Source organism: Epinephelus lanceolatus, chromosome 5 (genome assembly GCF_041903045.1).
Source record: "Epinephelus lanceolatus isolate andai-2023 chromosome 5, ASM4190304v1, whole genome shotgun sequence".
NCBI lineage: Eukaryota > Metazoa > Chordata > Actinopteri > Perciformes > Serranidae > Epinephelus > Epinephelus lanceolatus.
The window spans coordinates 38,135,995-38,162,404 of record NC_135738.1 but is presented as its reverse complement, the minus strand read 5'-3'; the positions used below and the strand labels follow the sequence as shown (position 1 = coordinate 38,162,404).

General features: G+C 40.7%; 1 protein-coding gene across 1 annotated transcript in view; it reads right to left on the bottom strand.

The window, feature by feature from the left end:
- The window catches only part of nrn1la (neuritin 1-like a), a 115,394-nt gene that overhangs the window by 23,659 nt on the left and 65,325 nt on the right, over positions 1-26,410 (bottom strand). The window contains exon 2 of the mRNA XM_033634424.2: positions 2,118-2,268. Coding sequence (XP_033490315.1) covers positions 2,118-2,268 — 151 coding nt within the window. The remainder of the gene's footprint in view (positions 1-2,117; positions 2,269-26,410) is intronic.

Below are 26,410 nucleotides of genomic sequence, written 5' to 3'. Positions count from 1 at the left end.
GATGCCATTGGGCCCAAGAAGACTTTTTCCCATTAACTTTCACCAGGAAAGAGATGTCTGTAAATCTATGGATACATCTTTTTGGGTCCATGTCATTGGTCCGACAGCCCATTGGTCCGACATCCCATTAGTCCGACAGGCCGCGGTGCTGAACGGCTCCCGACGGGTGTATTTCTGCCTTGATGGTGCGCCGCGACCGGCTTGAGGCAAAGCAGGCTCACAGCTTATGTGTTTGTCACTTTCTTTTTCATTTGAATCCACACCATGATCTTTTCCTGACCCTAACCAAGTGGTTTTTGTGCCTAAACCTAACCAGACCTTAACCACAGGGCATCATGATGATTTCGGAACAACGGGACTTTGGAACAATGTGTTTAATATGGTCGGAACAATGGGATGTCGGACCAATGGGCAGTTCCCTTTTTTTTTCATCACAAGCCCTACGAAATGACTCATTTCACTATCAAGATTTGATCCATTTAACATTAAATAACATTTGTAATATCTAGGAGAGCTGCAAGATTAAATCAGTTTATCCCCATACTAAGGCTGTGCAAGTAATCGTCTGGTGATCGCAATTACGATTTTGAGGTCAAACGATTTCCGAATTAATGAAATCGAGGGTAAACAATTTTTGGTCACGGACGCCTGGAGATGTTATTTTGTCTTCTACGGAAGCCGCGCATGCGCAATACGGCCCCCTCCTCTCCTCTCCTCTCCTCTATTCACTCAGTCAAGTAGGTGAACTACGAATAATGCGAGGGGGGCACGTGATCGCAGAAGATTTCAAAAACAGCTTGCAGAAAATGGCAGAGGGAGAGCGAGAGCGGTTGGTCTGTGTGTGTGTGTGTGTGTGTGTGTGTGTGTGTGTGCACGTGTCTGTGTGTGTGCGCGCATTGGGGCCGAACTCCACCATGCGCGATACAGAGAGCAGAGGAGAATTGTAAACGCAAGACCATGTAGAAATAGAAATGACATGCCATCGTGTAAACAATACAAGTCATCACGTCTGCCGCGTAATCGTTTGCATAATCGTGATGTCAATTTTGACCAAAATAATTGTGATTATGATTTTTTTCCATAATCGAGCAGCCCTACCCCATACGGAGCACTAAACCAGAAGTAGCATGCAGTATGCACTGTTCGCATGTATGCCTACAAAAAAATAATGCACCACAATTCGTATATACACTACGTAATCTTGTGCCAGTCATTTGTGTATAACCCACGTACTTGGGAAGGCCGCAAACACGTGAATAATACGCTGACAGAAGTAAAGAACAAAGTAGTCCACATAAGGAGCAGGCTGGGGTGGAAAATGAGTCACTAAATACAAGACTTTACAACACAGGACTTCCCCCCACGACACCTGATCAGAACTGTGTCTATCCAAGTGAACTTTTGGGTCATTTTAAGGTACATTGTCACTATGTTTCTTTTCCTAAACCTACGCTACATAACTATAATTGCCTAAATCTAACCTACCTGGGGTGACACAAACAAATGTTTGTATGGGGATATATTGGGCAGCTAATGGTCTTAACAGTGTTCTCATTTATGTAGGTGATAACAATGAAGAATCTAATTTAGTGCATGTGTAAATTCAAAACCTTTGAATTGCACACAGGATATATTCACCACTAGCACATTCTAAAGCCATTGATCCTCATTTACAACAGCCATGAAACTTTCATGCAGTGTTTCAATATGTCTTTGGTAACTGCATGTGAACAGGTCATGAGCAAGTCCAACAAAGGATTAGAGAGCCAAGGCTTCGATCTGTGGTATTGTTCAGATGTACATGCCCTATTGATATCAGATAGGAGACTGACATTGTGGAAATGTAAAATGCTTGTCTAAACTTTTCTCTGGGAAAGCCTTGCATACTCAGAGAATATGTACTGCCATCCCCAGAGAGCTGCTGTCTTTGTTTTCTAAATCCTTTCTCCTAAAGTAACTGAATACCCACTGATACTGACCTGACTGCCCTGTGGGGTTTACAAATGCATATTTGAATCCTGAAACTCGGCTTCCTATTTAAACAACTCAGTACTATGGGATTTTTTCAGACAGCGTTTGTGTTTAATGTGGCACTGGATGTGTGTGATTACACTGACCTGCAGATGGAGTGTATCTCATGCATGTCTTCATCCTTGCGAGCGCTGTCCGTGAGACTGTCGCCCAGAGCCATCAGACACTGAGCAAAACCCTTATAGATGGAGTGACACCGTCTGGCTGACGATGCAGCAACAGGGCACGGGCTCAGCACTGGGGAACACACACAAAAAACACACGCACACACAAAAAAGATGAATTGAAAGTTGAACTCACTGTGTCATGTGAACTGGGAAATCTGTGCAGAAATATCAAATGCAGCAGTTGACAATAAATGCATTTCTTTTTCTCTTTGTTAGTGGTTGCAGCTGTTGGGCCAAAGTGAGATGTGCAGATACAAAGACTGCAAGTGACACTGCTGTCTCTGCAGCTTTTTGTTTCAGTGATGGACTGAGAGGTTGAGTATTATCCATCATACATACAGAGCTACAGACAGCTGACGGTCCATCTTCAATCCTTTCCCTTCTCACTCATTCAGTATTTAAAGCCCGCTGCTGATCGATTGCTCATATCAAAGATGAGACACGTCAAGGCTCGTTGACCAGGAAATGGAAGCGCAACAGAGGAGAAATTTATTTATTTATCCTCAGCGATCAGACTCGCAACAACACACACACACAGATGTGTTTGAGCACAGCCAAGACCCAATCACCTCTACACACCTTAAGTTTACTGACACCTTGAAATTACTTGACAACCCTCACAAAAGGACCATTTCCACCAAGATACATAACACTGACTACAGAGACCCAGATCATCTTTTAGAGTAGGATCCAACCAGCAGCAACAACAACAAATCTGTCAGGCGTCAAGCCGCTCAGGCAGCATCTTGTCAGTTGTCAGCATAGATTGTCAAAACACTTGCTGACGGAGAACAAGCAAAACGAGGTGCTTACTGTCATTTCTAAGTACATACAAAGATTTGGGTAGGAACTGCCGTACAATCTGTACTTTAGCCAGAGAGAGGGGAAATCCGATTTTTATATTGGAAAAGCATTTTAATTTTAATTCATAACATGGTTATTTCTGATTTGAAGTCAACTGTCTACAACATAACAGATCATAAAATGTCACACTGTTTCCACATACAGTCATATTGCAAAGGAAATATACACTGATGAGTGACAATATTAAAACCACCTACAGGTGAAGTGACATTGATCTTCTGGCTACAGTGCAATGATCTGCCAGGAAACCTTGGGTCCTAGCACTCATGTGGATGCCACATGACATGCAACCCGCCATCCCAGTCCCTCTCCTGCCCACTCCCACTGGATTCCAGGGCATTACCACTTACTCCTTCAGAGTGTGTTCCCACAGGGTGGTTGTCAGTTTCCACCTGCACCCGTAAACATTCTAGCCATACATGCTCGCACAATAGACTGATTATCAGTAGATAGAGTTGCCTCCTGTCCCGCAGGAAAAACATGCTATTTTACTGTGGTATTAAAAAACAATATGCACACATGTCAGTAATAAGTAGTGAACTTACATTGTAGTGCATAATTACAATCACAATTACAGTTATTCTGGTGTCTCTGGGATTCAGTGTTATTATTTATAACATTCCAAGAAAAATTCTCCAAATTGTCCAACTTGCCCTTCTCTTATTTTGTATCGTGATGTCCTGCTTTTATTGTCTTGTCCACGTCGCTTGTTGATGTCTCTATCCCTCATGTCAATTAATCTCCAGGACCCGCACATTTTCTTTTGACCACCTGCTCCCACCCACGGCAAAAATAAATCCACCCATACCCACGAGATTTCTGTTTGGGTCCGGCGAGGCCCAAGGGATCCCAATCTCAATGCAGTCCTCTACCCCAGAGGTCCTGTGTCCATGCCTCAACACGTAGGAGCCGAGTCTGATCCCAACAGAGATATGAAAACAGGACCTCTTGGGGTCTCCTCTGGTGTCTGGCACCAGGGTGTTGGCAGCAGATCCTTTGAGTCCGGTGGGTTGCAAGTTGGAGTTCCTGCACGTCCCACAAGTGCTCAATCATGTTGGGTTCTGGGGAATTTGGAAGTCAGGTTGACTCCTTGAACTCTTCGTCACGTTTCTCAGGCCATTACTGAGCAGTTTTTGCGGTGTGGCATGGCACACTATCCTGCTGGTTGGGCTTAGTGTAATTGTGGTGGTCTGTTGCTATGAGGGGGTGTACACTGTCTGCAATGGTGTTTGGGTGGCGCATGTCAAGTGGCATCCACATGAATGCCAGGACCCGATGTTCCTAAGAAGAACACTGCATTGTAGCGAGATGATAAATGTTACTCACTTTACCAGTCAGTGTTTTTAAAGTTGTAGTTGATCGGTGTATATGTCCCACCAGGTGAACCTAAAAGATGAGTACAATCAGGGGCCCATTTAGCAAAACCACTTCTTCTTCATGTCTTTATGAAAATGTGAAGAAACCCCCATCAAAGCCTCTCCCAGGATTTCAAAGTCTGGCACTAAAGTGCACATTTCATGCACGCACAACTACACACGCACCCCCGAGAACACAGTCTCACAAGTCATTTATTTTGTGCATAGCTATTTACAGCATCTCACCAAAGCCCAAAGCTGTTTGCTGAGTCAGACTTGAGGAGGAGAAATTTTGTCCAAAAAGTTGTGCGTTTGGTTAAAATAATTATTAGCAATCATTCAATCTTTATAGTGTTGTACCACCATTTATAGAGGATTGAAATGAACTAAGCTTAAATGTACACACGGCAGAGACCTAGATCTCTTCTGGGACGTGGGCACCACTGTTTGATTAGGCTGATCCTTTCTCATCTTTGAAGCAGCAGCAGATGAATGTGAATCAGAGGCCTGAGAAGACTTCAAGGAGCGGTTAAGTGTCCTGAAAACAGAAGATGGAATCATTCCATCACAGGCTTTGAAATTTCCAATATTACTTCCTTCAATTAATTCAAAGCTTCATCACCCTGTCTCGACATTTCTTGCCTGGTTGCAGACCTTTTAGTCACCACCCACATTTCCAGATTTTTCAATGATACAAAAAGGCCGGCGTTGTGTTTATTACTGCTGTTTGCCTCAGAAATAAAACCTCAATGGTTCAAAAATTCATAATAGAAAGAGTCATAATTGATCTTGTTTGCAGTTCAAGGTGTCTTGTCAGTTTTACAGATGTCTCTTTTACAATTGTCGCCACTGAGAAAAATTTGAAGCAAGGCTAAACAGCATTCCTGCCGACCTGACCTGCATCATGTCCCGTGTGTTGTTAGGTAGGGCCAACCAAGCACTGCAGTTATGGTTAAGGGAAGATGGTGATTGTGATTTTGGGGAACACGTTGTCTCAGATTACTGTAGACTTAATTTGTATTAAGAGAACAAAATATCTTTCCCACACCTTAAAGTTATAATCCTTAAAGCAATCTACGCCCTTTTTCAAAATCCATACATGTCATTCCTATGGTCTAAGACAATCCAAACATATAATTTATAATGGACAACTCTCTCCCAGGTCCAAAAACTCGAGCTCTAAAGCTCAGATTTGAGAAGTCATAAGTTATAAAGTCTGAAGCTGCTCAATAGACATTTAATTGGTAAACATGTTTTAGATGACACTGTGGAAGTAGATCTACTTTTTCCTCCCTTATTGAGAAATTTGCTTGCAGTATGTTTTGCTTCTGCTTTCTACAGTGCTGCTCACAATAGGTTGGCCAATGTCAGAGCAATGCACACATTAGCATTAGAGGAAACATCAGAGAGATTCCAACACATTCCAACCTTGTCACATATTGCCGCTTGGTTGTAGACTTTCCACGTAGACATATGACGTGCAGGGTAGCCTTAGCGCTTCTGTTGTTGATGTTCTGGGACGCCATGTCAACTTCAGCCTGTTGCATGCATTATGTCTTTTCAAAATACACTTCCGTTTTCACAGGAAATGAACAGTTTGCATACAGTGTCTTTCAAAATAAACCTACTACATTGCTACAACACCACAAATTTATGTTTTTTTCCATGAACAACAAACACACGTGGTTACGTTTGGCCGTACATGGTTAGGTTAAGAAAGAAATAACAGGGTTTGGCTTTATAATCATTCGGGGAACGTGCTTTGGCCTCTTGGCTGAAAGTCGGTACTGTCGGACCCATCCTCCGCCTCTCCCATCTGCCATACTCAAGCTTTTCACCCTCTTAACTGACGTTGTTGTCCAGTCGCATTTCCCCCAATCACATTACACCCTGACAGCCCCTGGCCATGTATAATGCCGATATGAAAGGTTGGCTTTTTCCATTGGTGTCTGACGCACAAGTCACTGCCCAAACATCGGTATTCAAAGACTTCTGATACATGTCTGAGCCTTAGTCAGACCCACACTCCGGTGAGGAGTCTGTTGATCACCAAAATCAGTGACCAGCAGATATGACAGAATGCTAAGTTGGGTTAGCATCTTTATTTATGTTGTTAGCTTGTAGGCTAACTGGCAGTGGTTGAAATAGCGTTAAAGCTTGTGAAACATACAATAACATCTGCTTTGATGAGGCTTTTGGTAGATGGCAAAAAGGAAGCTCCAGAGTCCAGTTTACATCCAAAAACTTCACACTGCACTGTGTTAGCGGTCAAAACTTTCACAAAGCTAATGCTAATTATTGCTCTCTGTACTGACAACTTCACTCTGTGCTGGATGTTTCAGGTTTCTTTACCGGTGTTGTGTGGAAATCATAACCCTGTTATTATGTGTTTCCAATATTAGACAGTGATAGGCTTTCATATTAGTTGCAAACCTGATTTAGCTTGCCCAAGATATGTGTAAATCTAGGAAAGTGCACAGACATAGAGTTCAGTTTATTGATGTTCAGCAATGTTTAAGCAAACAGAACATTCTACTGCAGCTTCACGTCAGAGTGTCCAACTCAGGAAATATTGTGGCTTTTATTATAAAGCAGTCTCAACACAATCATCAAGGTTGGCGCTACCTGCAAACATTAATGAAAAATACGTCTACAGGACAGTGGTAATTTTTGGCATATTTTCATCAGCAGATCATTTGAATTTTTTTTATAGGGAGTACAAAGCAGCTACAGCGAGCTGTTAGATGAAGAGGCTATGAACCTCCAGTTCCTTTTATTGTGACCTTATAAGTACGACCAAAACAACCAGATTAAAATCTTCAGGATTCGGTTCTTTACTAAGCTGCGGGAGTCTAAACATAACCACAAAAATTTTAATAATGTTGCATTTGCCATGAGTAGAGATTAAATTGCAAAAAATAAAAATTGTCAGAAAACAAGTGAAATACATTGTCAGTGTAAGTTTGGCTGATATATTCAGAATCAACACTTGCCAGATACATTAATTAAAAAGGTTTCCTCATTACGCTGATAAAAAAACATAGTTGGAAAACAGGCAGCATGGCATTTCCTTCAAAACATATTTTTACTGTTGCAAATTAGCATGATATTACCACAGTTTCTAGGAAACAGGGTTGGGCAGGAAAATGCCAAAAATAAACATGGCAATATACATGGACGACATGATGTTATGCAGCTGTATTTCTTAAATCAAACATGTTGTCCTCAAAGTAAATTGCTGCCTCAGCTTCCATGCTGACTGAAAATTATGTCAGCAGGACAGATAAATGGCTTGTTACTGACCGATTACAGCAAAATATCAACCCTCCCAAACAGAAATCAGCTAACAAACAGGAAGTCAGGCTGAATGATGCAGTAAAACAAAGGGGCAGTTCAGTCCGATTATCAGGCTACATTTCTGTCCATCATGATTTTGATGGAGAAGTGATCAATAAATGATTCACTGTCTCACACGTGTCTAGAAATCGAAATCAGCTGTCACTTGACTGGCTGAAACAGATACTCAAAGATTCAATAAATGATTGACAAAGACCTTTCTGGAATATGTTTGTTTTATGGATGATACACAGGTATTATCCCTATTGCATGTTCTTACCTCCACTTTTACTTGGCCTACTTTGACTGATGGAGAAGGTGGAGACAAAAGAAGGTGCTGTGAAAGGTTTTGGCAGCTTCTTTCTTTTGCCATCTGTTACTTATTCCTGTCTTTCTTCTATCTGAATTCATCTCTTTACTCATTCATCTCGAAGCTCCTGTCTCATGACCGGCAATGCACACCAATGACTACCTGCCTATTACAGTGTTTGAATAGTGATCACTGCATATACATGAGAGAGAGAGAAGGGATACGGAGTGGAACTCGCTCTCAGTGGCAATGGAGCCGATAAAACCTGTGACCTTAAATATAGAAACAAATGAGAGTTTGATATAATTGATTTATTTAATCTTTTTGTTCACCATTCATTACAGCTCTGTCCACTTAAACTATTCAGTGTTTGCGCTTGTATTATATGTCAAAGACTGTGGTGGAGGAAGTGTAAACTTTAGTTAAGTTTAAGTATTAGATAAAACAAAAATACTTAATTACAAGTAAAAGTAAGGTGGTCGTGGAGCACTAGAGGGCCAAAGTAAGATTGACATGTCTGGGTTCTGTTCAGTATATAGTATATCAAACTCTACTGACACTCTACTAGATGATCTAATGGCCAGCCCATGTGGGCTGCTGGCTCGATTCCTCAACTACGGCCCTTTGCTACCTTTGTAACTACGCCAATAACTAAAAATCCAGTCATGGAACAAAGCCTTGCTTTCCCCACAGCATGTCATGTGGCTGTCTTCACATCTTCATGTAGGGACAATAATGTCTTGAAAAACAACCGGCCCAGTCACCAGAATAAAATGTTGGCATTGTATGTTTCTGCAAACACAGATATGTTACATGTTTTTTATTTCATACATATCAGACCAGAAACAATAAAGCCAACACCAACATTCCAAAAGTTGCAGTTCCTTGAAGAGCCACTTGAGGCTGGCTCCAAGAACAAGTCAATCCCCATAGACCCGCATGTTAAAGGGATAGTTTGGGTTTTCTTAAGTGGGGCTATATGAGATACTTATCTATAGTCAGTGTTTTTCATATCTAAACATTGTAATAAATCTGTAGCTGTTTGGGACCCTATTAGTTGGGGGCCTGAGGCAGTTGCCTATCTTGTGTAAAAATAAAGTCTGCCCTGTGTTTTTCCCCTGAACCAGAGTGTATCTGTCCATGACTAAAGTACTCTGACTTGGTTATGTGACTGCCATGGCAGGTGTATTGCTCAAGACTCAAGGAAGAGCATTGTTGGGTGTCAAGTTGTTTGTATGAGCAGTTCTTGAGAAAGATGCAAGCAGCAATAACACAGGCCAAACAATAAGCCCCTGCCAAACAGACACATTTTAAATGATAAATGCTCCCATCCACGCAAAAGTTAAACATTGAGCTCGTCCATTCATTCAAATTGTTCAAGGGAAGTGCATATAGGCTACTGTCCCCGCAAAGGTGTTCTCATGGCTAGAAATATTAGCACGTATCCGCACGAAATCTTAATAAGCTCAGCGAAGCGACAGCTGAAGTTAACGTTAGTGACCTTTTGAACAATGGCCTACAGTCCACTGCTAAGGTGATTAAAAATTACAAAAGAAATTAAAAACTCCATACAAAGAATGAGCAACTTATGATGTGCCTACTTCTCTTTTATATTAATATGAGCTGTTGTTCATCCCACACAATGAGGCTCATAGGCGGATTATGACATTATCAGCCCCTGGGCACAGATATGCAAAGGGCCCCACCACCATTAAGCAAAGGAGCAAGACATCTCTTTGCAGTCATTAAGCTTTTTTGTTTGTTTTTGTTTTGGATCTATCGTGTGTCTCATTGTAGTTGTTTTGTGTCTCATTTAAAAAAAAAAAAAAAAAGTGTCTTTTTTTGGCATTTTTACCTCTTTGTAGTCATTTTGTAACTCCTTGTGGTTGTTTTGTGTTTTGTTTTTTGTGTAGACATTTGGGTCTTTTTCAGGTAATGCTGTGTCTTTTTGGTCTTTTGTGTTGCTTTGTACTTATTTTGTGTCCCTTTGTCATTATTTTGAGTCTTTTCCTGGTTGCTATGTGTTGATTTAATATTTGACATTTTGCAAGTGAAGGCCAGGGGCCCTCTGACAATTTGGGCTCCTGGGCCTGTGCCCATTAAGCCCGTTCAGATTAGATGATTAGGCCAGTCAGTTTCCTAATTAACTAACGTGAGTAATGGTGTAGCGTCTGTAGCAGTCAGTGTTCATGCATTTACATGCTAGCAGGGCAGGGTGAAATGTTCTATTTTTTTTGTGTGTGTGTTTTCAAATGAAAAGGTTGATTTTTCTGTTAATGTAAAATGTTAATAAAAAAATCAAAGGAAGCCAAGGTGTTTTATGTGTAAGTGAGGAGTAACACAGTCCCTGAGAAACCACATTACTGGGAACACAAAAAGCTGAGACAATGTTTCGCAAGAGTTAGCTCATCCCAGAGGAGCCTCATCGTGACTTGTTGACAGCCGGCTCTCTGTAAGAGGTAGATCATCTCAGAGCTGGTAGTGACCGATTTTTCACTGAGCTAAGATGGCCCTCTTCAAGGGTGTGACAGGCACAGATGCATCATGTCATGATTAGTGTACAAGGCAGCGAGGATAACGCTCCTGAAGAGTGTGACTGTTCCAGAAGTGACTTGTCTTGACGAGTAAAAGTCAGAGTGGAGCTTGGCAGGTGAACAGGAGATGCTAATTGGGTCAGACACTGCATCACCACAACTCTTCCCCCTCTCCCCAGAGACCTGCTGTTTAATATTTAATAAACCAGACCTTCTCCCTACCCCCCCACTCTCTTTGTGTTGTTGTTGTTGTTGTTGTTTTCTCCAGGAAAACTATTGATTTCAGGCAGGGTTGTTCACAGGGCCTGAAGATTATTGGCTTCACTCATCTCCATCAAGTTTTAATGAAGACCTGAGGAGGAAAAACGGCTGAAGAGGGAGAAAAGAAGACAGGTGTGAGAGGAAAAGAGGTGGAGAGTTGAAGGGGGAGGAAAACAGAAAGCGACTAACTATGCTAGATGTAGTAATGAGCAAATAAGTTTTGGGCACTGATTAGGCAAACAATGCCTCTTCATCAGAAGTGTGATGTTAATGTCTCATATGAACAGTAATCGTTCGTTAAAAATTTTCCCCTACCAACACCTCTAAAGCTAATCAGCTAACTTGATGTATGCACAAATGGAATTGAGCAACAGCATGTCTGAGCTATCTAGTATCCATCCACCCTGTACTTTCTGCAGTGTCTCTGGCTACATGTACCATCCATTAGCACAAGTTTAGGTTTTGGTCTCTGTATAGACACATATCAAATGTTGCAACCCCACTGTGACTGGGATGCTGTGCACAGTCACTCAGTGTTCCCAACTCTTTTCCAATGAAAGTAGCGAGCACTAACTCGAAAAGTCACTAAAAGTCACCACATCATACTCCCATCAGCATGTTGGGGACGTCATCGCAAATTCATTTTCATGTAGAACAACAGAAACATCGAAACTTTGCTGAATTACATAGAATAGAGAAATCCAGTGTATGCTCCAGGCAAGCAACTCCACTGGAATTAATAGGTCCCATGTTGGTGTCTGGTGTTATTAACCTCCTGAGACCCCAGTGTCCTCATATGAGGACATCATATTTTGGGTTTGCTTGACCCTATACGTCATTTAACTTGACCTCTTGTCCTCGTTTGTGGACACTTTTTTTGTCTCATCTAGTGGTAGTAAGAGCACTATACACTACTCGATGTAAAAACAAGATGGCAGCCATCTCTGCCAAGTCAGTCTGCAGCCGATCCTGACACAAATGTGGACAAGGTAAAAACGTGATAACAAGATAAGACACTGTTAATTTTGAAGTACTCATTTGAAGACATTGGGACTTAAAGGATAACCTCGGTATTTTTCAACCTGGGCTCTAATTCCCCATGTGTATGTGTGCGTATGATTCATAGGTACAACTCGTTCTAAAATTGGTTCAGTATTGAGCCGCGAAATGAGCTAAAACGGTAATGGGGGCAAATGCGTCCCGTATAAAAGTGCTTTTTTTCGCCACTGACCGGTTCAGATCGCCAGTGCTATTTCTGTAAATAGCATATGGTGGCGGCCCTGGGGCAGTGGTGAGTGTGAATGAGTGGAGTCAGCTGTCAGTCAGTGTTGGAGCAGAAAGGCGGAAGTTGTCCCCGCTTGGTAATGTAAATGAGTATGTGTGTGTGAAGTGTGTGTTACGCTAGAAGAGTCAGAGTCTTTTACGTGCTACCCCCTGGAGTGTTAGCGGAGTTTTTGGAGTGCTCAAATAAACAGGCCTTTTTCCCGAACACAAGAACAGGATGTCGCGCAACACCCCGTACAGCTTTCACAGGCTGCCTTTGTCGGACGGCGAGATGCTGAAGTTGTGGCTAGTTGTGCTACAAATGGATGCTAACACTCCTCTCCAGACACTACGCCTCGCAGACCATTGGGTCTGCAGTGCTCACTTCTCCCAAGATGACTACTGCCAGCCGAAGAAGAGAAGACATCCAATCCCAAAACACCTCTTCCTCAAGAAAACGGCTGTCCCACGGGTAGAGAGAGCTACAGACACAGTGGAGCAAAGCTTGTAACATCACACAGCCCAGAGGTAAGGGAATGGCTAAGTTAGCATGCTATTTACGGAGATAGCACTGAACCGGTCAGTGGCGAAAAAAAAAACACACTTCACACACACATACTCACTTACAATACCGAGCGGGGACAACTTCCGCCTTTCTGCTCCAACACTGACTGACAGCTGACTCCACTCATTCACACTCACCACTGCCCCAGGGCCGCCACCATATGCTATCTACAGAAATAGCACTGGCGATCTGAACCGGTCAGTGGCGAAAAAAAGCACTTTTATACGGACGCATTTGCCCCCATTATCGTTTTAGCTTGTTTCGCGGCTCAATACTGAACCAATTTTAGAACGAGTGGTACCCATGAATCATACGCACACATACACATGGGGAAATAGAGCCCAGGTTGAAAAATACCGAGGTTGTCCTTTAAATATCATCTCGTTTGAGGACACTGGGACTTGACAATCATCTCGTTTGATGACACTGGGACTTGACAATCATCTCGTTTGGGGACACTGGGACTTGACAATCATCTCGTTTGGGGACACTGGGACTTGATTATCATCTCGTTTGAGGACATTGGGACTTGACCATCATCTCGTTTGAGGACACTGGGACTTGACAATCATCTCGTTTGGGGACACTGGGACTTGACTATCATCTCGTCTGAGGACACTGGGACTTGACCATCATCTCGTTTGAGGACACTGGGACTTGACAATCATCTCGTTTGGGGACACTGGGACTTGACTATCATCTCGTTTGAGGACACTGGGACTTGACCATCATCTCGTTTGAGGACATAGAGACTTAATTATCATCTCGTTTGAGGACATTGAGACTTGATTATCACCTCGTTTGAGGACATTGAGACTTGATTATCACCTCATTTGAGGACATTGAGACTTGACTATCATCTCGTTTGAGGACATAGAGACTTAATTATCATCTCGTTTGAGGACACTGAGACTTGATTATCATCTCGTTTGAGGACATAGAGACTTAATTATCACCTCGTTTGAGGACACTGGGACTTGACTATCATCTCGTTTGAGGACATTGAGACTTGACTATCATCTCGTTTGAGGACACTGAGACTTGATTATCATCTCGTTTGAGGACACTAGGACTTGACTATCATCTCATTTGCGGACACTGGGACTTAATTATCATCTTGTTTGAGGACACTGGGACTTGATTGTCGTCTCAAATGAGGACATTGGGACTTTATTATTGTTGACAATGTTGAGTTTTTTTTTATAATTATCAGGTCCTACTGATCCCAGATGGCTAGGAGAAATAATCAAAAATGCATACCAAACAAAAGTTCAAGTGTCAGGAGGTTAATCTATGGCTGTTGCCCATAGATAAAGTTAAGCTACTGTACATGTAACTGACTTATGAGGGAGATGTCAATCAACACATCATCTGCTGCACCTACACAGTCTTCATAGTCTTAACAGCAAAATTATAAACTAGGTTTTCCTTTTGGTGTGAACGTCTATTTTCACTCACATTTTTGTGGATGCTTAATGACACAGCTTTGATATATATGGATTTTTACAGTTTCAAGCCGATTTTCCAGTTGTTTTAAAATGTTTATTTTCAACTTCCTCTTAAACCCACAAATGTCACTCTTCATGCATACTTGTTAATAAAAATGTAAAAAAGAAGAAAAGGGTGGTGGGTTGCTGATTTACCGTTACACCTACTAAGACACTTGACTGTTACATCAGCAACTTCTCTGTACACTTGTTAAGTCTTAACACTGAAACTCTCATTTCAGCACACCGTAGTTTGCACTTGTTTTTCCTTTCATACCATTCCAACTCTTCATACTCCCTCAGCTGTTACTTCATGTAAAGTTAAGCCAGAAATGCTGTTCTGCTCCCAGCTACTGCTCATGAAGCAACACAGGTCAGGTATGCTTTTCAACAGCTCGCAATCCCTCTGCAATTTCTTCAGAAATTGCATTCTCTAGTTAGTAGTATGTTTTTTAAACAGTAGAACCATCTCTAAGTGCCAACAAGCTCAGAATTATTGTTGCAGTATGTATATATGAATTATGTGTAATTCAGCCCATTGTAATGATAAAATGTATATCAACAGGGTATAAAATAGTCCCGTGACACACTGATTTGAATTTCTACAGTTCTTTGAAAAAGGTCCTCAGAGAAGTTCTGAATGATTATCTCCACCAGCCGCTATTCAAACTGAAATGAGTTCATGGGATGCAGTTGGGAAATCAAGGCAGGGAAGCACATCTGTTCAATTGGCAGGAATTTGTTGTTCCTGTTTTGGCTTGTAAACTAATGATCTGTTTGAAAGGCCTGATTGAGCCTTCTCCACCTCTCACTGAGGTCACCGGGGGGTCTGACAGGGCAGCGTTGCTTAACTCTAATAGCTGAGTGTTGTAACACTGTGGCCTCACAGCAATAAAAATCTCCAGAGATGATTGAATGGCCTTTACTGTACAGAGTATATATGATCTTCTGGTTTCTCTCACATAAAGATATGTACTGTATGTGAGGAGTCTGTGAACTATCTAAAGTTTTCTATGTATATAGGACCTTTTCAAACAAAGAGCCCCGGGATCAAAACCCCAGACATCAAGGTCCCTTGAGTTCAGTCAGGGGATCATGAGTGTCAGTGGGAGTTATTCTCTGGCAGATAATGAACATCTATTCTAAAATTCATAGCAACCCATTGAGGTATTTCAGTCTGGGCCAAAGTGGTGGCTTGACTGACCAACTGACTGACACTGCCACCCCTACAGCCTTGCCAGCTATACATTCAGTGAAAAGCAACAACACAGAGATGTATGCACATTTGCGAGCAATCTCAGTAAATAATGACTGAAACCTGTTTTGTCTCTTTTGCAGCAAATGGATGGCAAGAGGAAAAGACTTGCAACAATTTTCCTTGATGGCAGAGAGATGTGCAAGAAAGTTTATAAACTCCAATATGCTGCAGAATTAATTGATGCAAGCAAATCTCAACTACCTTAATTAATTACACTATATCTTCATTTTTTCTATAGAAGTATTTTATACCAAAATACCTGTAGCTATACCTTAATTTTATATAGAATTATATTATACCAAAAGCGTTAAATGAATAAATGTTATACAGAACGGGAACGTGTACTTTCTTACTTTGTACATGAGGAATTTTAGAAAGAAAAAAGAAAAATTAACTATATGCATTTAAAATTTTATTGATTAAATAATTTATGTGGTGACTACGATTGTTATGATAAATTGTACCATAGATGTTAACCATTTTCTACAGCTGGGTATCCTCCTGTTTATATTAAAATCTTTAGGAACAGAATTAACACATTTTTAACACAATAACGTGTCTATGCAAGGGATACACATAATTTTCCATTAAGAGAAAACATAAGAGAAGTCAACTGCACCAAATGTTTTTAACCATCCAAATCTGCTCATTCTCGGGTCTCTTAAATGATGAATCCCACTATTAGCATAGGTAATGTCCCCTAAAAACTGTGTAAGAGCAGATGTGGTGCCGTGTGCAAATACTCTGGCACATACCCAAGACTTGGAGAGATGCCACCAAAAAAAAACTGTGAGAAGAAGAAGAAGAGCTATAGTAGTAGTGAAACTGATGTACTGTATAACAAACTTAAAAAAGGTAAATGTGATTTTCCAGGGAGCCAGCAAGTAAAATCAAAAATCCAGCAATGACAAAACATTTGTGATGCTGTAAATCTCATGTCAGCAGCAGTGATGGAGGAAGTATTCAGCCTTTTACTTAAGTAAAAGTACTAATACCACACTGTAAAAATACTCTGTTACTGGTAAAAGCCCTTCATTGACAATGTTACTTAGGTAAAAGTATGTAAGTACAATCAGGAAAAATGTACTTAAGTATTAAAGGTAAAAGCAGAAAAATTTAATTAAATTCAAAACATCAAAATTACTGAACCAATTACATGGAAAAGCAACAAGTTCTCATTTTCGAGAAGCTGGAACCATGAAATGTTTTTGCATTAAATATTGTTTAAACAATTTTCAAAATCAGTTGCCAAGTAATTTCTTAATCAAACAACTAATTGTTTCAGCTGCACTTCTATATTTTTATATGGTCTGTGTGCAACAATCTTAATTTGTAAAGTAACTAGTAACTCAAGTTAGCAAATAACTGTAGTGCAGTAAAAACTGAGCAGTACTATACTTCTCTCTTAAGTGTAGTGAGAATGAGTAAAAAGTGGCATGAGATTGAAATACTCAAGTAAAGTACTTCAAATGTGTACATTTAGTACAGTGGTTGAGTAAATGTACCAAATTAAATTCCACTATTTTCCAGGATTTGAAACTTGTGTTTCCTCGAGTTGGACAATAATTTGTAGACCGTCAAAACAAGCGCCTGTCATGGGCAGCCCACTCTGACATCTCTCCACTTAGTGCATGTATAGGTCCAGTTTGTGCATGTGTGTGTTCGGACCTGTGTGTAATTGACAACAGAGTGAAAAATTGAATGTCCCCTCGGGGATTAATAAAGTATATAAAAAAAAATTTAAAAAAAAAGGGTGCTCTTGACCACTCATAAAAGTTTCTGTTGGAGAAAGAAAAAATTGGTGAATCCTAGAAATCAATACAAATTAAAAAAAAAAAAAAGAAATCATGGATATGAGAAAAAAATCATAGAAAATACAATGCTTCTCAGCCCTGCAAACTCAATCCTGACAGTTCCTGGGCCATCAGAAAGTACTACTTCCAGAGCAGATTTTTTTTTTGACTTAGATCTATAGCCCAGGAATCAAACCAAAGCTAGACTCATGCAGTTAAAATGCAGGTCAAGCTCCTACAAAAGGTTCCCGAAAAGGCTCACAGGGTCAAAAAGGGCCAGCAGTTTATTTGTTACTAAATCCTGATGTTGTGTGCAGTCGGGCTGTTCAGGGTCTGACCCTGATTCCTGCTTAGTGCATGTTGGGCAGGGCTTCATTCCTGTTGCAGGGGAGGGCAGGTAAATAAAATAAATCATTGAATGAGCCAAAGATATGTCCAACTCAGAATTTAAATAATTTGGGTCCATAGAGAATTATTAACGCTCTTGCAGGACTTTGCCCATTAGTCAGTGGCAAGAATATGCCAAGGTTAGTGCAGATGTGCGCTCACTGACTGAATCTGAATGGACTATTTTAACACAAGTAGGGCTGAGCGTCAGACGCCTAGTTTGAATTTTGGAATTGAAATATCACTGCTTTTGAAATGCTGCAATATGACGTGAAGATATAGGCTAACAAGTACAGAGATGCTCAGCAGAAAAGAAAGTGAAATGTGGATGTAAGTAGAAAACTACCAAAGACAGAGAGGGAGAGAGACACACTTGAAACTACAAATGCTTATTAGAAGTATAACTCCAGCTGCTGGGACATATCAGTGCTGAGGGGAGCAGGCAGATCAATGAAGGGACAGCTGATCAACTGCTTCTCAACCTGCCTTGATTAATATTTGATATCTGAACTAAGACTGAGCCCAGGGAGAGAGAGAGACAGAGAGCAGTAAGAGCAGAGAGGTGGAGTGACTGATTGATATGGACAGCGAGAGAAATCTCCAGGCTTTGCAGATTTGATTGCGATCGAAAAGAGATGAAGAGGATAAAAAGAGATGAAGAAGTGTGGAAAGGCATTTTTCTGAGGGGGTTGATGAATTGCACTGATAAATAGTATTTGTTTGGCAGAGCTGTTTAGGACTATTGATGTCAGGAAATGTTGCTCTCACTGCACCCAGTACAGTGGGGTATAATATCTGTATGTCAAATGTTGAAGGATAAGACAGGTGTTATCCAATATTTTTTCTTATCGTCAACAAATCCCATGAAAAGACCAACAGCGTGTTAGTCCGGTCTCTCTATACTTTATGACTTCCCTACAGTCTCCCTGAGCCCATTTATTCCCACTGAGGATGTAAATCTTTAAAACAGGTCACTAGTTTCATTTTTCCCAAAACAGCTGGGAGCTGTAGTGTTTTGCAACAGTTTATCAAAAATCAGTAAATAGTACCAGGCTGGTGAAGTGGGCAGCAGATTTGGCTCTGCTCAGTAGTTGATACTAAATCCAAGTTTCAGATACTTTAGGGGAAAAGAAATGCAACACTTCATTTTCCACATGGCAACATTTCCAGTAGTGGGCTATTTTTTCCCCACTAAGCAGTGAAGCAGCACAACCAAACACTACATCTCTATTTTATTTTCTCTCCAAGAAAAAAAAGGGCTCCAAAATGATTATGTTGCATCCAAACCATTCTCCCAATTGTTTCTTCACCATCTTGTCTCTCACCTCGGATCTTGGAGAGAATCATGTAGCAGGCTGTTTTGGTGGGACAGTACAGTCAGTGAGGGCTTTTTAATGATATAATCTGAAACGTTCCAATTTGTAAAACAGAAGGCAGGATCTAGGATCAAAGCCTTACAGCCTCTTAGAGTTTAAGGTTATGGGAAGCTTCTTCACGAATCGTTAAATTCCTGTTGTGGAAAAGAGGTATGTGTATTATTGGACTTGATTTATTGTAACTTTGTTTGGGACTACAGGCATATTCACAGTAATACAAGGACACACCTTAAGGCCTTCATATATTGTTGATAATTGGTCAATTACAACAGGCAAAGCATTTAACTCCATAGCCTGCTTATTTATTTGGCATAGAAGCACAAATATGGAGGAAAAATGACCAAATCAACAAAATCTGTCAGGCGAAATGCTTTGATCCACAAACACTCTCGGGGTAACATGACGCCGTGTGTTGGAAGGAACATAAACCAGGTTGCACCCATGGTAGCCAGAACCAGGTGTAGCTGCACCCGCTGGAATTATTCCTCCCGACATTTCTTCGCCCTGTATCGTGCCTAAATAGATCATATCATATCTAGTTTGGAAATAACCTGCATATACTGTGGGCCAAAATGAGACCAAATATTTCTATGGATGTCAGGTTTTAGCCACAATGAAAGCCAAAATGTGGCTTGTAAAAGATTAGGATAGGCTTGTTGTTTTCAGCTGAGTCGATTCCTGGGAAACTTAAAGCCCTTATCAGCTGGTTAGGAGGGGTGAGGAGGCAGCAGGTAATTATAGTAATAAACAGTCAATAAAACTTTTTCACCAACTGTGAATCACTGCAACCACGAAAGGTCCTTCAGCATACGGTCATACACCGATCAGCCAAAACATTAAAACCACTGGCTGGTGAAGTGAACAACACTGATCATCTTGTTACAGTGCAATGTTCTCCTGAGGAACCTCGGCTCCTGCCATTCATGTAGATACCACTTGGCACGCTACACCTGCCCAAACAACATTACAGACTAGGTACACCCCCCTACTGGCAACTACACTCCCTGATGGCAGTGTTCCTCCCCAGCAGAACAATGCACCATGCCACACCACAAAAAGTGCTCAGGAATGGCCTGGGGGACGTAACTAAGAGCTCAAGGCGTCAACCTGGCCTCCAAATTCCTCAGATCCCAATCCGATCGAACATCCATAGGGCATGCCGGTACCTTACCTTGCAACCCACAGGATTCAAAGGATCTGTCAACAATGCCTTGGTGCCAGACAACACAGAACACCCCCCAGAGGTCCTGTCTCCATGTCTCAACAGGTCACTGTAGATCAGATTTGACTCTGACTTATTGAGGCCCGGACAAAGGACCTCTGGGGTACCGGTTTGTCGCACAGATGCTGGATCAGATTGGGATCTGGGGAATTTGTAAGCTAAGCCGATACCTTGAGCACTTTGTCACGTTCCTTGGACCATTTCTGAGGCCTGGGAGTTTGAGGGTCCTGCGCAGTATCTTAGCTGTTCCTAGGACTGCACTCTTCTAGACAGAGACCTCAGATGCTGTGAATGCGAGCGTGAACTGTTGTCTGTCTCTATGTGTCAACCCTGAGATAGTCTGGCGACCTGTCCAGGGCTATACATATACACACACACACACACATATATATATATATATATATATATATACATATGTGTGAGTGTATGTATATATACATATATATAAACCATCCATTGCCAACTTCTCTGTTAAACCTTTGACTGTTGAGTTACTGGACATCTACCCTGAAACTTCCTAAAAAAGAAAATGTAAATATATGCTTCTCTCTTTCTTAAACGGCATCAAAAACATTTCTCTTAAACTATAACAGCTTCTTTTTTCTGGTCTGAAGATAATAAGCAAAAGTATTTTTGTTGTGTTTGTATCTTCAAAAGAAAAACCTCAGCGGTCAGTGTGGCATGTATCTTCAAGAAACCAAACTATATCAATCAAATTTAAGTAAGCAATATGCAGCGCTACAGTGTAATGCAATCCATGCTGTTGTTTTCAAAGATGCGACACGTTTGTTGATCTTTGCGAGGTGTTCACATTATTAAGACTGTTTGGGAAACTCAAAGACACTCTCTTCTTTATTTAATGTCTTTGATTTGTTGTCTTAGAGATGCCAGACAGCTCACCTTTTCCCCCTGCATCTTCCACTGGCACTTTGAAATTCATCTGCACTTATTAAAAGGCGTTTCTCAGAGTATATTTTTTATCATGAAAACATTAAAGTATGCTGGATTCTACTTTCTCTTGATTTAAGATTCACCCTGATATGTCAGTATACAGAATGACTGTTACAGCAGTACGTGCTTTGCTCAAATATGTGATTTAGGGCCATAAATATATTAAAGGGTGGTGTTAAACACATTCAGTTTTACCCTCTGTGGCATGTTGACTCACTTATAATGGAAGCCTTTAATCAGATAACTGAGCCATTTATTCCATAAATCACAGTCTTTGGCAAAACAGGGTGGAGACTACTTTTCACCTGGGTAAAGTAGAGGGGTATCAGTGATGCTGGATATAACCTTTTGTGGTTATTGCCAGCATCACTGATTGGTGTCGCCAGGTGTGGTCAGAGGTGCACTTTGATGAATCTGTAACCACACCTAACAGTGACATCATGGTGCACTGACACACCCAGAGTACCATTTTACATCACTACAGCAAGTTGACCAGTTAACCAGAGTTTCTGGTGGTGTTAAGGTGCTCTTTAAAGAGCGCAGAGGATGTTAACTTCAGCCCAGACAACTCTGGACTGAAGTCATCCAACTGCCTGCAATTTATGCTGGGGGGCCAGGTGGGTCACTTTTGGATTAACACAAAATTACCTTCCAGAACTCACAGACTACTTCAACCGTAATGAAAATAATGTGACCACTTGTTAACTGTGCAAGGAGTGCATTCTCCCAAAATTCCACTTCCCTGGGGCAGTTGAGACAGTGAGTAGGTTTGGTAGAGAGACTTTATTCTGGATGAAAAAAAATATATTATTCAACTGAAAAAATGCACTTAGAATTTGAACATCTTCTATTTACAGTGTCACTTGTTCACATATTTCTATGAGAAAAAGAAAAAAATTGTAAAATTTTCATATTTTCTATGCAGCGCAAGGGTTTTTGAAGGGGAGAAACTCTCAAAACTGTGATTAAAATGTGAGGATATTTTTAGAAGGTCTCCACTTTGAGGTTAAAAGTGGAGAGGGTGTGGCTGAGTATGAGCATAGTGAAAGGCATAGGCATAGTTGCTTCCTAACTTGCTAAAAAGGGACTGTCCCAACTGTGCCCTGTTCCAAACGACCCCACTCTCCCCTATTACAAGCAACTAGAAAGGATTTACATCAAAAATCCAAGGTCAGCCTAATTATCTAAACCACATATTAAGAAGTGAAAACTAAGGTGGACAATAGAATTATTACCCTAATAGCAAAAGCTGCTATGTCTGAGTTTGACTGACTCAGCACATGCAGTTTAACAGTGCACTAGACAGTTATGTTTAGATATGTTTAAAGGGGGTCAGTGTAAACAGTAGAGTGTTTTTCTGGGGAATGTGCCCATACATACAATTTTCTTGGTAAAACAGCCATTAGATATCCTCTGGGGAACATGAATGTGCTTGTAAATTTCATGACAAAATCAACAACAAAATCATTATCAACCTCTGGAGAACATGGATACCCCCAGAAAAGTCTGTGACAACCTGGCCAGCCCACTGTACCACCCTTAAGCAATTACCGAGGCAAAAGCAAAGGCAAGAAAGGTGAGAAGCCCTTTTAGAAAGCTTTGACTAGAACTTGTTTTCTGTTCTTTAAAGGCCTGCCATCAAATAAGCTTGAAGGTCAACGCCAATTCCATTACTTCTATATCAAGTCAAGCTCATGATCAAAGTAGAGTGTTAGGCCTGAGAAGAGTTACTTTAAATTGTATGTTTGGTTTCAACTGAAATAAATCAATCAAACGAGCAGCAGCATGTTGCGTTTCACACCAGACTAAGCAGAACAATCCACCAGTCAACCTGAAAATAACCTTCTGAAATGAGTTAACAGATTTGGCAAAGTGATGCCTGACACACTGAAACACACGACAACTTCATAACTCTGTTGTATCTTCTCAACTCAGTTACAGACAACAGATGTCACCATCACATAAAACATTTTTATAAGGTTTAATATCATCTAGTTTGCTTATAATCCCAGGAGCTGTCCCACAGTGAATTGGCATCACCCACACTTGTCAAATCAAAAAGAAAAGTTTTTTTTTCTGATGAGACATAAATACACACAGCTATACTGGGAACACAGAAGCCTGCACAGCTGAATTTTTGATAAGCCAGGACCATTTGTACCAAATTGGACCTTGTTTAGAGGTAAATACTCTATTCAAAATACATGTTACCTAGTAAAATAACCAACAAACAGACTAGATAGAGTTGCCAAGGAGCTGCTGTTTATGTTTTCCCACAGTGAGTTCCCATTTCATTTTAAAATATTGTAATTCTAACAATACAAAAACTCAACAAGAAATCATGTTATATCTTCTTTGAGGTGATTTAATGGTTAAACTGTTGACGCTATGGAGACGAAGACAGAAGTACAAATTGAAAAACAAATTAAGAATGCCTCATTGTAACAACTGGGGACAAAACACTACGCCACAGTTGCCAAATGTATCTATAATACACCAATAATCTGAGGGTGCAGTGGAACCGCCTGCTGAGGTTTATATTGAGTCTTATCTTTAGCTTTTGCTCACCAATAGCTGCTCACACAACTGAACTTTAGGCTCTGTGATTTTACGATTCTTGACAAAATAGTCCTTTGGAGTTATAGTTAACTTCCTTTCTTACATTTTTTTTTTATTGTCACAAGTTTGTATCTTTGACTGATTAACAGATTACTATGATTCTATGTCCATCTTTTGGTCACTACTATTGACTCTACAGGACATTTGCAAAATGTTAACTTCCACAACAGTGGACATCCAAAATATCCCTTCCTACCTTGCAACTTTATTAGCAAACTAACAAGCTGGCTACTGGTTTTTCAGTTGTTTATGCACCTCTTTTTTTGTCCATGGGTATGTGCAATGTATTCTCATACAACGGTTCCTATGGTATCAAAGAAATTAGAAGGACACCACGCACGACCCTCTATGGTAACATATTGCCTCTAGGTAATATCCCATTTTTGGCTGTCTACACTCACACAGTACATCCTCGGTTATGTTGCAATATTCACCATAATAGCCAGGGCCCTAAGGACACCAATGGCACTGTTTATATTGTAACATGACTTTCTGGAAGCCATGCTGAGTCTCTTTTTTGGGGGCCTCCCTCATATGGTTCAACTGTATCAACTCTCCACAAAAATGGTTTTGCTCATCTTTTTCTGTCATTTTACAATCTTGAAAAAATGGATTCCCAATAATAGACGAGTAACGTTTAATGTTTAATTTTTAATTGTTTATGTACTTTATTTGATATTCAAGTAATTGTTAAAATGCAAAGGTTGCCTTGACTTAGCATCGTATAGGTATGAAATCCCAGAGTGACAGTTTTTGCTGTTGTGTATTTTGGTTTATATACTGTTCAAATGCACAGCAGTCATCATACTTTTCTTTTATCTCTACACATTCACATAGATAAGTTTAATAATGTTATTTTCAATACATTTCAGGCTATGACTCTATACAGTTTACTATAACAGTGCACTCTGTGAGTCCTCTCTGCAGCAGACTGCATGCTTATACACCTTATTCCTATCCCCCATGATACCTTGCGTGGAAACGAAACCAGCAATTTCAAATGAAAACAGTTTGTTTACAGTACTCTATTCTTCTCTCCAAGAGCAATTGGGAAATAAAACTTGGAACACACCACCTGTTATAGCTCAAAAGGGAATTATGTGATCATACCTCCATCATCTCTGACAGCCATCTCAAAGCATTTTGTTTTGCCCTTTTCAACTAAGCACACTAGCAATTAGCTTGCCTTGCTCAGTTAGAATATTGTTAACTTTAACATGTCCCAAACTAGCTTAAGACATCTCAACATCTGCTCCTTCTAAAGATTATTTATGATTTCTGATGAGTTATTAAGAGATACTGACACATTTGGCAAACATTTAACATAATTCAGTATTAACTGTAGCTCCATGTGAAGGGACTATATGTGATGTTTCCCAGCTAATCCTCCGCTCACCTGTGTTAATGATTTGAAATTTAAAAATGGTCAAACGGTGTGCATGGGGTACATGCAACTCTGGCACAAGGTATCCTGAGAGGCTGGGTGACGGGGTGTATTTTTTACCCTTTCCTAAACCACATCTCAACCGAGAAAAGTGTCTCCTTTGGATAAAGTCGTGTGGTAAGTTAACGTTAGACCACAACATCATCTCAACATGAATAAGATTAACAAGGATGTCTACATCTGTTCTAAGGTAAGACAACATCGTGTTTGAGGCAACATATTGTCACTTTGCTGGAAAGAAATATAAAGTTATCTTTAACATCTCTAGCTAACGTTAGCTAAAGTTAGCCTAAAGTTAGCTCCTAGCTGCATTGTTCATCATGTCACCTTGTTTGCTGGGAGTTCATTAGCCTATTTTGTAGCTGTTTTGTACTTTGGTGATCGTACATCATTGTTAGCTGTTGTCCAAAGGGCTCTAGTTAAACTAACGTTAACTTCTGGAGCTTAGCTTCATTAACTTATCTGTAATGGCAGAGATAGCAAAGGTTGGCAAACATTATGCTGAATGATTCAGTGTAAATACTGTAGCACCAAACTAATGGAGAGACACTCTTGGTAAAGATGGTAACAAGGCCGTTATCCTTTTCTCATATTCTGAGCCAAAAACCTTAACTTCAGTGGAACAATGCTGGTCCTCTATCTTGTTGTCTTTGATGGTGACGCCAACGAGATGCGGTTTATCACACTTACGCTGGGATCTGTAAATTTTGGCTTGTAATTTAAGCTTTTCATCAACCTTCTCAACAATAAAATGATTAATATATCCCTCCAATGCATAGTTTAGGCCCTTTTGGTTACGTCTCAATGACATCTGATCGTTAATTAGCAATTCCCTCCTGCAAAATGGGAACTGCCCATTGGTCCGACAGCCCATTGGTTCGACAGCCCATTGTTCCGACCATATTAAACTCATTGCTCCAAAGTCCGTTCCGAAATCATCATGATGCCCTGTGGTTAAGGTCTGGTTAGGTTTAGACACAAAAACCACTTGGTTAGGGTCAGGAAAAGATCATGGTGAGGGTTAAAATGAAAAAGAAAGTGACAAACACATAAGCCGTGAGCCTGCTCCGCCTCAAGCCGGTCGCGGCGCGCCATACGTCCGCCGCGAGCCGTTCAGCACCGCGGACAGTCGGACTAATGGGATGTCAAACCAATGGGCTGTCGAACCAATGACATGGACCCCTGCG